General features: G+C 39.1%; 1 protein-coding gene across 1 annotated transcript; it reads right to left on the bottom strand.

Moving 5' to 3' along the window:
* Positions 1 to 5,963: 5,963 nt before the first annotated feature.
* Positions 5,964 to 11,767, bottom strand: LOC114300005 (putative beta-D-xylosidase 6). Its single transcript, XM_028244844.2, has 6 exons — positions 10,888 to 11,767; positions 9,122 to 9,288; positions 8,884 to 8,981; positions 7,497 to 7,847; positions 6,829 to 7,245; positions 5,964 to 6,735 (listed from the first exon to the last, which is right to left on the bottom strand). The coding sequence occupies exons 1-6, from the start codon at positions 11,713 to 11,715 to the stop codon at positions 6,161 to 6,163; spliced, it is 2,436 nt and encodes an 811-aa protein (XP_028100645.2). The 5' UTR covers positions 11,716 to 11,767; the 3' UTR covers positions 5,964 to 6,160.
* Between the last annotated feature and the right edge of the window lie 836 nt (positions 11,768 to 12,603).

Genomic DNA, 12,603 nt, shown 5'->3' with positions numbered 1-12,603 from the left:
ATATCACAACCTCTAACACCTTGTTTCAAGATCAACTCACCACCCAAAGGCGATACCACACAAATAGGAGATGCTAACTGTGCCAACTCCAATTCTAAAACAAATGCAAATGCAGCAGATACAAAAGAATGAGATGCACCCGTGTCAATCAACACACTAGCAACCGAGTTGCAAAATAGAAAAGTACCTCTTACTACCGATGGAGCCGGTACTAAATCCTGCGCGGTAACAGCATACACGCGCCCTGTAGGTCCCTGGTCTACCTGCTCACCTCTAGGAGCATACGACTGTTGCATTGACTGGGACGACGAAGCCCCCGGATTGGCCCTCGAGGCCTTCACAGACTGAGCTGGCTGAAATCCCTGCGTCTGTCTAGAACCAGACGCTCCCGAAGTGGCACTCAACTGCGGGCAAAACCTCTTCAGGTGCCCAGGCTGTCCACACTGATAACAAGACAAGGGCTGCCCCCTGCCCAAACTCTGACTCTGCGGTCTAGCTGAAGAAGAAGCAGCTTTCTGACCCCCACCCTTCTGCGGGCAAACTAAAACCTTGTGACCCAGCTGGCCACACTTGTAACAAGCAAAGTCCCCCTGATTGCCTCTCCCCGAGCCTGCACTCGGCACTGGAAAGGTCGATCTAGAAACTGCACCCTGAGACTGCTGAGGGTTATAACCCCTCTGCCTCCTGCCATCACCCTGGCCATCTTGGCCCCTCTTGGAGCCCTTCTGCTCTTCCTCCTCTTCTTGCATCATAATTTCCATATGAGCAGCGGCATCTACCAGGTGTCTATACTCTCGGATGTAAGACCCACCAACTCTCAACTTGAGGCCCCGCCTCAACTTCCGCTCAAACTCATAGCAACGGCGTTCCTCAGATGCCACCAGTTTAGGTGCAAACTTGGACAGACTGGTAAAAGTAGCCTCAAACTCGGCCACTGACAAGCCCTGCTGTTTAAGCCTGCTAAACTGATCCCTCAGCTTCTCCCTAGCTGTTGCAGACAAAAACCTCTCCTGAAAAGCATTCACAAACGCCTCCCATGCACCACCAACACGAGCCTTCTTGTACTTCCACCATTGACCCGCATCTCCCTTCAGTTAGAAGGATGCCAAGGTCACTTTCAGTGCTCCGTCCTCGATGCCAAGCATCTCGAACGTCTTACTCATTTGCTCTAGCCACTCATCAACCTTCAGTGGCTCCTTCGGATCCCCGATAAATTCATCCGGATTAGACCGGAAAAACTCCCTCTTCAAGAAAGAAGGCCCTGCCTCAGCTGCCTAATTCCCAGCTCTAAGAATACCCAAAGCTCCTGCTATCTCTCTGGCCAAGGCACCCATAGCCTGCTGACCCGCTGGCTCGGCCACATTGGCCTGGCCAACTCTCTCCTGCACTGCCGGAATCTCACCCGGTAACGGTACTTCCTGCCTCGCAGGTCTACCACGCCTAGCACCTCTTCCTCGTCCTGACATCCTAATAAAGGTGATACAGAACGTTAGCACATTCACAAATGTGCCGAAACTAAACACTCATGTCCTAATGCATGGACAACTGTAATTCACTCCACGTAAGCACATAACACATAAGCACTTACGAATTTCATCTCCGGATAATGATAGTCCCGAGGCATTACTAGAGTTCCGGTTAGAAACGGCATTGATCAAGTGCCTTTCCAACAAGACTCCCAGAAACCCAAGGATCCAATCAACATCCTAGAAATTAAATCCCATACCCACATAGTCACATAAGTATGTTATCAATCAAGCACATAGCATATGATACTACATCTAAGTCTCTATCAAGCGAGACAAACCCATTGTGATACTAATCACTTCCCACGTACCCAAAGTATTCGAACCCGGTACGCTCTGATACCAAGTTGTAACGCCCTCAAAATAATAACATTAAACCCATCAAATAAGACATTCATTGACAAATGAAATAACCACATTCTTCTATTCATCAGAGTTTCATTACAAAAGTATTACATGTTAACAACAAAAGCAAAAATGCCCTACGGGCTTATAGCTTTCCAAGTTAACACTTGGTTACAACAAAAGAGTGCTAACTCATCTACACATTAAGCCCTCGGCTTGAATATACATGTAATACATCAAAAAGGAACTAAAACCACAACAATCTGCTCGCCTCTAGCCTCCCAAGCTATGACCTTGGAGGTGGCATGCTACCTGCACCTGAAAATGATATTCCCATAAAGGGTGAGCCACAGCCCAGTAGAAATATACTAAACCAACCATGAACAATGACTAAAAGATTAGCAATTGATAGATGGCCAACATTGATACATCCACATAAATCACATTTTATGTCATCCGACTTATGAGTCCAAGTTACTTTTCATTTTTCCTTTTTCAACAGATGAGCATATTAGCTCTATCATCATCTCAACAGATATGTATAAAAACTATGTCCCACATTCACAGATAAGCATATAAGCTATATCCATATTCCCAACAGATATGTATAACAACAATATCCCACATTCACAGATAAGCATATAAGCTGTATCCACACTTCACAAAGATAAGCATATAAGCTCTATCTTCACTTCTCTAGACAAGCATATGAGCTGTATCTACGGAGTTCATCCCCTATCTTCTCCCAATACTATCCGGTTTAGAGGTACATCCCCCATCTTTCCCTAAACCGCAGAGTACATCCTCCATCTCCTCATCTACACATAACGTATACAAACACATTGGTTCTATATACAATCACTCAATACATACAGTTAATGTATTCTATCAACCGTCAAATTCCATGACACATTCCATTGATTAGTTTCCGTTTGCCTAATCATCATGCATTGTCTACAACAATCACGACTATCCTCCACCGATAGCCCAAAACAGTTATTTCTAAACAGAAAATAAATACACAAATAGATATTCAATCAACATTTCAATTCGGTGTGTGATAAACAATTCAACTACACCCTTTAACCCCATGCACTCCCAATCTCAACAATTCCATTTCATTTCCGCATTTCTCACAATTAATTACCCCAATTAATCAATCAATGTAATTAGGTCATTTTCAATAATTAACATTACAACCCTTAGGTCCCATTTTCATCAATGATTCAACATTTATTCCATTCCTCTATACCAAACATGCATCTAGGTTTATTATAAATAAAACCCCAACTTTTGTAAAATAACACAAAAGTCCCAAACTTTCACAAAATTACCAAACCAACCCTAACATCTCAAAATACCAAAATTTAAAGACAAAATCCATAGAGAGGAGTAGGATATCCCTACCTCAAATTCGGAGCCCCAAGGGAGAAGATGACAAAACCCAACGTGCTCCAAATCTCAAAATTTTCAGATTAAAATGTAGCCCTCGACGATCAACAACTTTTTTGTAAAGGCCAAAGATGAGCAAATCACTCCTACTAGATCAAAACCTAGAGAGAAGGTAGAGTTCTAGAGTGAGAGACTCAACAATGGTGTTTTTGGAAAAGTAGGAGAGAGATGAGAAAGTGAAAAAGTGATTTGAAAAGTCAAAACTCGGAACTTAAACCCAGTCGCCCCGCTCGAGCGTCAAACACCCCGCTCGAGCGTCACTCACAGACTCCCGCTCGAGCGTCAACAATCCCGCTCGAGCGGCGGATACACACTCCCAGAACTTTTACAGAACCAGGTCTCCGCTCGAGCTTCCAACTCCCCGCTCGAGCGGCACTCACACAACCCCGCTCAAGCGGCCAACTCCACGCTCGAGCATCCAACACTGCATAGGAAATACTGGATGGGTGCAATTCCCGCTCGAGCGCCAGAACCCCCGCTCGAGCGGACAGGTCAAAATCTGGGCAGCTAGTTTTGGTTTCTAAACTCAACCAACCTGTAACAAACCTGCCCAACACATCCTACAACTCAAATACGAAGTAAAAAGGATGTAAACAAGATAATAATCAACTACCAACATCCACGGACACATGTCTGGATCACTGTACAACAAGGGTAAATCCAGGATCGCTATATTTTTTCTCCATGCGACCCTATCAAAGGTCATTTTGTTAGTCAAACATCCATCTATTCAACTACAAAAAAAAAAAAGAAAAAAAAAGAATCGCAAATTCCAAATTCCAAAACTATTTTCAAAATATACAACCAAACAAATTTTAAACTCTTTTTAAAAAATTATTTTTGAAATAATATCTCAAAACACAAATCAAAAAAGGCCAAAAAGTTAAGCCAGGTATTTTTGAATGAAATCATATCTCCTTTTTTTTTTTTAATACATTATTCTTTTTGTTTGCTTGTTTATTTATTTTTTCAGATATAATTTATTTATTTATTTATAAGAATATATTTTAGACAAAGATTTAAAAATTAAAAAAAAAAATTACCTAAAATATTTAGGATTCCTTAATACGTGTTTCTTAATTTTGCTATTAACCTTGATCACAAAAAATTTGTTAAAAAATTGAATAGATTTGGGTTTGTATAATAAGTGATCAATCAAAGATAAGAATTCATACATAATTAATTGAAGAGAAACCTTTTCCCTAAAGGAAAATTAATCCTACCCCGTCTATTCGTCAATAAATATGGGGGTTTCTTTGGACTTAAGGCCATGAATGCGATCATAGTCTGGGTGGGAGCAATTGTTCTGTTCTCCTTGTTTAAGGTTGGTACAATCTTCCAAATCAAAGTTGTTTAATGAATGTTTGAAATTTGATTAGTATAATAATTAATTGTTACTAGCATTGATCAAATTTTAGCAAATTTCAATTCTCACATTGTATTTTGGTAATAAATTAAATCATATTAGATCGATCATACACTAACCATGGATAATGGTACGTATGGTTATAGTTGTTGGCATAATGATAGTATTATACCGAATGATCTTCGAGAGCCATATGATGGCTTCATTTTCAATATACGTATTTGTAAGAAACTTGAGAAATCTAGCGACAGCAACGTACCTGGCAACGGCAATGATGTTGTAATGGTGGAATCACATCAGAATGTTCGTTGGCTGAGACGCATTGATTTACTACAAGTCAATGAAATAGAATTGGAACATTGGTTGTCTTGCTTCCTATACCGTGCGCATTTACCAGTCAACGTCGAGGACTTAATAATACACGAGGTGCATAGATTGGCCCATTCAACATTGAATAATCATGTGGGGTCAGGGTCAAGGTCAGGGTCAGGGTCAGGGTCGAGGTCAAAAACGAAGGCATCTGGGATTGTTGTTGCTGGGGCTATTAGGGAATCCATGGAAGTCGTCAGTTTTGTGGCTAAACAGCGTGTGATTTGCTTAGAATCGCTTTTTGTAGGGGAAGGGATCGAAGAAGAGGTAATTCGCATGTCGTGCTCTCATATATATCATAACAAATGTGTATTGTCAGTTAGTTGGAGAATAGTCACTTGTGTCCGCTTTGCCGTATTGCAATGCCCCCATTGATAATATATATTTTTATTTTTTATTATTATTTTTTTAATTTTAGAAAGTAACGCCCCATTGATTTTAATCTATATTTTTTGTAACTTAACTTGGTTAACCAATTATCATTGTTTCTTAGCTAGGTTTTTCCTTGGTACAAGGAGATCCATTTTGTTAAGAGCTGAGTTTTAATAAAAGTTTTTATCATCGTATCTTAAAATATATATTTTTGATAACAAAAAACTAAAGCACATGCATGTTACACAAAAGGGAAAAGTTAGGGATCATGAAAATTTTTTCATGAAAATGATCATGAAAAATTTATAATCCTTGAATTACCTTGATTAGTGTGTGGTGTTGTATTCTAAGTGTAATCCAAAGGTCACAAAGCTTTCATGATTATTTTCATGATACCTAGTATTGCTGTACACAAAATATTAATATAGAATTAGTGAGTTTTAATCAACTTACTAATTGATTTTATTTATAGTAAGTATATATGAGTTGAAAATTCTAAATTTCATAACTTATGTATTTAACCAATTTCATAGCTTATGAAATTTACAACCACTTATTAGTGCCATTGTATTAACTCATTTACACTACTTCAAAAAAAAATATAACCACCCAATACTACTTTTGATTCTTCTGCTTTAATTTCAACTGCAAGCAAACAAACAAACAATCCAATACATGTCTTCAGTTGTCATGTGAAGTTCCAGTCTGTCCAGATGTTTTCCCTCATTAGTCAGATTTCAACAGATATAAAATGCTCCAAACCTTCCAACATTACAACATGCTTCCCCAAGGGCAATATCCTTGTTCCGTTATCATCCGCGACGCTAAAATGCTTGCACGGGTCTACCTGTATGCTTGTTTCAGCAGTTGTCAGTAATTTTGAAAGAACCCGAGTAAATCCAATTAGAGTTTTTCGAGGGGCTCCTCTAATCCTTCTCACCAATCGAGTGAACAGCATTACGACATGATTCCCATCCATACCTTCATTGTTAAACACAGTGATGACCGCTTGAAATCTCAACAAATTACACGACGAAATCTTATCAACTTCTACATAATCAATCCCATCCGCTGTCTTGTCGACCCTGGTCATAGTTGGCAAACTCACTTTGTCTGGCAAGGATGCAAATTTGCAAGTGTAATTGGAATAACTCAAACCGTGTCCAAATTCATACACCATGTCCCCAGTGTAGAACCGGTAAGTTCGTCCCGGGTAGCCTCGTGAAGTGTTGGATCGTAAACTCATATCATTCATAGGCACATTGATAAAAGATTCTGGGTACCATGTCATCGGGAGCCGCCCACCTGTTTTTCTTAGAAGTTGAACATCGTTCTCCATTTGATATGAATAATTGAATCCTAGGCTTCACAATAAAATTATAGTCGCTCACTACTAACCTGGATTGAACTTTCCAAAGATGACTTCTGCAATAGCTTGTCCGCCAGCCTCGCCTGGGTATCCTATCCAAAGAATGCTTGCAATTTCTGGGTTCTCTTTTGCGAAAGATACATCAATAGGTCCACCTCCCGTTAGGATAAGAATAATAGCCGCTTTACTTGCAGAGGAAACAGCAGAGATTAGATCCATTTGTCGACCGGGCAATAGTAGGCTCACCCTGTCACGCCCTTCGTTTTCTTGTGACAAATCAAGGCCCGCAATCACAATGACCACATCAGATTCTCTGCTAACATGAACAGCTTCTGCAAAGCCATCACTCGAATTGCATTGTATGTTACTACAACCACTAGCATATGAAGTTTTTGATACGTAAGGCCAGAATCCCTCAAAGAGGCTCCTCGAATTACAAGGCACACCTACATAGCATTGAAAAGAAAAAAAATAAAAAAAAGTCCACAAAAATGCAATTTTCAAAGCATTCAACTTAATATGAAGCCAATTCTGATATGAACACAAAAATAAACAAAGAATGCAATGTGAATGGATAAGATTTTACAGGATTTGTTGACAGTGTTCACTTCAAAAAATCGCTGTCCATATATATTGTGTCTGGTTCTGTGAGCGGTTTATGTGTTCCTAGACTGATTCATATGAAGCATACGCATACCTGTGTAGTCTCCACCAAGTTGGCTGAAATCATTTGCCAAGGGTCCAATGATGGCTAATGAAGCTATAAGCTTCTGATTTAATGGTAAGAACTTATTGTCATTTTTCAAAAGTACAATTCCTTGCCTTGCTGCTTCCAATGCCAATTTCCTGTGTTCTGCAGAACAAACGTCCCGAGGACCCAGATTTGCAAATGACCCCTTTCCAGGCTCTCCATTGAAAAACCCCAGGCGAAATTGAACTGAGAGCAAGTTAAAAAGAGCTCTGTTGATGTCATCCTCTTGAATTTTCGATTGCTTAATTGCCAAATGAGTATACCGAAGAAAATATGTACCGCAGTTCAGATCAACTCCTGGCCATCAAGATTCAGTAAAACATTTATCAGAAAATTTAGGGCACAACTTAGCTTTAAGGGGTCCCTAAGGCTTTATGCCTTCATGAGTGGTCCAAGGACATAATATGAACAATCACAGAAGGTCTTGAGAATGTGAAGACTAATAGACTTTCTTCTTTGATCGGGAAGCAGGTGTAGCGAGGTGGGAGACTTATAAGATAGCAAATCCCCTCAACTAGGAAGCACTTACGCTTCAAAATGGGTGAATATAATAGATACCGACACACCACAGACATGAGAGTCCATGTGTCGGCATGTTAGCTTCTTTAATTATTATTTTTTGTAGGATACATTGGGACACTTCGGGGAGCACGTTGTCCTGTGTTTGGACATGCCTCAAACACCTTTGTGTGTGTGTGTGTGTGTGTGTGTTTAATATTTTAAAAAGCTTACTTCGAAAGTAAAATATAAAAAATAAAGCGAGGAGAAAGTACAAAAAAAATAAAAATACACCCATAAATATACATTGATATCTCTTATATCTCCGTATTCTAAATTTATATTCATATACATAGCAAATAATTTTTTTATTGTGCCCCATGTCTATATCCATGTCCGTGTCCGTGCTTCATAGTCACACTTCACAATGGAACACTCACATAAGGTGCACCCCTCACATTCAAATTATTGGACAGACACAAGTAGTTCCAAAGGTATACACTATATGGAAATCAAAATTCATTTTTCTACTTAAATTCAGATGTGCTCTTTCCTTTTTCTTTCATGCTCTGCATTATTTACATGCATACATGAGAAAATGCAGTGACAACCTGTCCTTATTTCAACCCCTTCAATATGTTTGTCCCATCCCTCTCTTTTTTAGCTATTTCAAAATTTTAAAATGAAAGGTCATTGAGGCACAAGCCTTGTCCACGGATGTTGAAAACAGTAATAACCCTAACATTTAATTCATTTTTAGAAAATGAAGGGCATGAAAGAGCTCTAGAATCATGCTTTAAATTTTAAGCCTTCAACATTGGAGCAACAACCTAACCTGCTTTAATAACATCAGCAACAGCATCTTCAGGAGCCTTGGAGTATCGCTGATATTCATATATCACAGCAACAGCATCACAGTCTGAGGTGATATATCTGTATATGCATTCACAAAGTCAATCCAAACAATATTTGCCAGAAACTGTTTTTGGAAACAGTTTGTCAAACTAAGTTTTCTGTGTTTTTGGGCAAATGAAAACAAAAAATCAGCCTCAACTAGCAGAGTTAGTGGCTACCCTTGAAACCCCCATTCAATTCGAGCTTTCTGTAAGAGATTTCGGTGTGCACATGAAGGCACTCCATTGACCTGATTATAGGCACACATCAAGCAGCTGGCTCTGCCTTCTTCAACACAACTCTGAAATGGAGGCTGATAAGTATCCTCCAAATCCTGCTTAGTCACCTGGTCACCAAAGAGTGAAACAGAATAAAGAACAAAAAACCCAATTCTTCTTCCTAATCGTAAGTATCTCAGACAGAATTGACTGTGTGGACAAACCATTAATTTTTATTATTTTTGGAAACTAACCGTGTCCAAATGGCCATGCTTGTGGTTGTGTGTGATTGTAGTAATGTAATAATGGCTAGCTATGCAAATTAGGTCACATTTAATATGAACTGTAAAAGATAAACATTAAATTTTGGAATTCAAAAACCAAACAAAAATCAGGCAAAAGAAATGGTGGGGGTTCAAGTCCCTCTATCCCCAAAAGCCGATTTGACTCCTTTTACTATTGATCCTTTGGAACTACTCAATGAATTTAGTCTATCCTAGGAGGCCCCAATGACACATATCAAGCCTATCTGATTTTTATAGTGCAATGGTTGGTTATTCACAGACTAGCTATACCTACGGTTTCTTTTTTGGAAAATGAGTGAGACCCCCTTTTTGGAAGACCCCTACAACCAAGGTTCTGAAAAGCAGTTGCGGTCACCGTAACAGTGGCGGTTACGCGGTTGCGGTTGCGGGGTGTAAAGGCCGTAGTGTAACGGTTGCGGTAACCGGAACCGTGAATTTTTTTATTTTTCGCACACTTTGAAAAAAACTTACCAATACGCATTTTTTTTTTCCATGATCATATTTATTGGGTTAAAAATAAATATTGATCAATTTTTGTAAATTTTTAAGTATGATCCAATATATTTCATATTTTTAAATAACTATAAACTGAGTTTTTTACATTTTATTTTAATAATTAATGACTTTATATTTTACAAAAAATCAATCACTAACTATTATATATATATATATACATATTTTAACCAAGCCAAATAGATAATGACCACACTTATTATTATTATTATTTTCAAACAATATATAAATAGACACACACAAACAAAATAGTTTAGTGATAGCAGCTGAATAGAATAGCATAGGTCTTATAGTTTCAAAAAATCAATAGCATGTTCTTCATCTTCCCTCTTCTCTCTCTATCTCTTGCTCCTCCATTTTCTCTCTTTATCTTCCCTCTTCTCTCTATCCTTCTTCCCCTACTTTCAGCTTTTTTTTGTGTGTTTTTTCGAAAGAAACAGTTTGGAACTGTTACGTAACGGTGCGTAACAGGCCGTTACGACACCGTTACGACCGCTATGGCAGCCACTACAGCCTACACACTTGTGAATCTCAATCACACTGCAAAAGCGGCCATAACAGGTGGCGGTAGCCGCCAAAACCGTTACGTAACGACGTTACGTAACGGTTGTGGCCGCTTTTTAAAACCTTGCCCACAATCCTCATAGTGATCCACACCATTCATGATGTGGGGCCTACTACACATCCATGAGTAGGCCCCACACATCATGAATGATGTGGATCACTGTAGGGGTTGTGGGGGTCCTCCAAAAAGGGGGTCTCTATCATTGTTCAAAGTCAGATAAAATCTTATATCATCATTAATACCTACATTTTCTTGATACAAGAAACAATAGTTACTCAAGCATATGAAATTGTGAATGAAAATGAGGTAAACCACAACATGGGTTGTGGTGAATTTGGTCTTACCATAGCATTGAAGCCAAAACTAGTGAAATTTCCCCAATTCTCCAAATCATAAGCAATGAAATGCTTGCAACAAGCAGACACCATCAAACCACCATCTTCATTCCCATCACCACCACGACCCAATCCCTCCCCCTGCAAACCCCTCACATACTCCACAGCATACTCCGCCGCCACCATCGGATCCTCGCCGGGCGTTTCTTGGCCCCTCCCCCACCTAGGATCCCTAAAAACATTCACATTAGGAGCCCAAAACGTCAACCCAGCCTGACCCACATTGTACATTGCCCTAGCCTCCACACCAATAGCCCTCCCAATCAAGAACCACAGACTCCGATTAAAAGAAGCCGTGGTGAGCAACACTTGAGGGAAGACGGTGGCGGAGTAAACAGGACCATTGAAGTTTACCCCAGAGCCATTGGAGGCGAGGCCGTGGAGGGACTCGGACCACCACTCGTAGGCGGGGATGGAGAATCTGGAGATGGGTGTGGCTTTGTTGGCTAAAAGGTTGATTTTTTCTTGGAGGGTGAGGAGAGAGAGGAGGTTTTGAGCCCTGGTTTGGATTGGGAGAGAGGTGTCGCAAAAGAGAAGGTTAGAGTTGTGGAGTGGTGGTGTACATGGGGATTTGAGAGGTGGGTGTGGCGGTGGTGGTGGTGGTGGTGGCGGTGGTGGTGGTGGTGGTGGTGGTGGGTTTGGTAGTTGTTGGAGGAAATAGAGTGGGGAGAGGATAGTGATGAGGAGTTTGATGAGGAAGAGAGAGAGGAGGATTGGTATCCATCTCCGCCATAGCCATCTTAGGACCATTTTTGTAACTGAAGGAAGAAGGGTCATGACACGAGTTTGCCTGAACTGAAATGTGTCAATTCCCCACCAAAAAAAAAATTGGGTCAACTTTATAAGATTTGCACTCCGGTTTGACCTTGTTTGTAACGGACAAGGAACTTTCGAGCAAGTCCACGTCAATAGTAACCCCCACAACAAAGTTATGAAAAATGTTAAGAATTTTAAATATTTTATTAATATTTTTATCAAATGTTTTAAAAAAATTATGAAATTTATATTATGTGAGTCTTACATCTATACGAGATATTTAATAAAAATATTGACATAATATTTAGAGTCTCTACTATTATTCAAAAGTTATTCCTCAATAATACTTTAGCCTCTATTTTTAAATCATCACTATCAACAAAAAATAAATAATATCATGAATATCAACAAAAAATAAATAAAAAATAATTTATATGTTATTTTTTTTTCTTTTTCTTTTCTAATTTTTATTTAAGTTTGTGATTCAAATTCAAACTTAATATATTACTAGTGAGGGGGCTACGTGCAAACGCTAGCTGATGCTCATTCAAATGCCCATTAATGAAAGAAGATAATAATATAATTTTGTTAATAAATTTGGTTTTTTGAATGAATGGATGAACCATGGATGGAAAAAATAAAATGGAATATTAAATGAAAAACATTATGGACTATTAAATGTGACAACAAATGAGGGGCATCTTGCATTCATGTTATTTATTTGTATAAATCTGCAAATATGGGAGGAAGACAAGGACTTAGCATGTTTTCAAGTTTGCAAGGAATGAACATGTGGAAAGTTCAATAGCTTTTGAGATGCAACAACTTCAAGTTTGTGATCCGTAAAAACAATCAACACAAATCATATTTTTTTGATTTTGAGAATAGTACTATAAAAATTAAGTCCAA

Source organism: Camellia sinensis, chromosome 3 (assembly GCF_055761805.1).
Source record: "Camellia sinensis isolate YWXY chromosome 3, ASM5576180v1, whole genome shotgun sequence".
NCBI classification, from domain to species: domain Eukaryota; kingdom Viridiplantae; phylum Streptophyta; class Magnoliopsida; order Ericales; family Theaceae; genus Camellia; species Camellia sinensis.
The sequence above is the reverse complement of the archived record's forward strand: the minus strand, read 5'-3'. Positions and strand labels throughout refer to the sequence as shown.

Bases quoted from the DNA above. Each gene is read 5' to 3' on its own strand.
- LOC114300005 (XM_028244844.2), bottom strand. From the start codon at position 11,715: ATGACCCTTCTTCCTTCAGTTACAAAAATGGTCCTAAGATGGCTATGG. The intron at 9,289-10,887 runs GTAAGACCAAAT...TTTGGTGACCAG, and splicing joins GTTTTGGCTTCAATGCTATG to GTGACTAAGCAGGATTTGGA. The intron at 8,982-9,121 runs GTAGCCACTAAC...ATGCATATACAG, and splicing joins ATTGAATGGGGGTTTCAAGG to ATATATCACCTCAGACTGTG.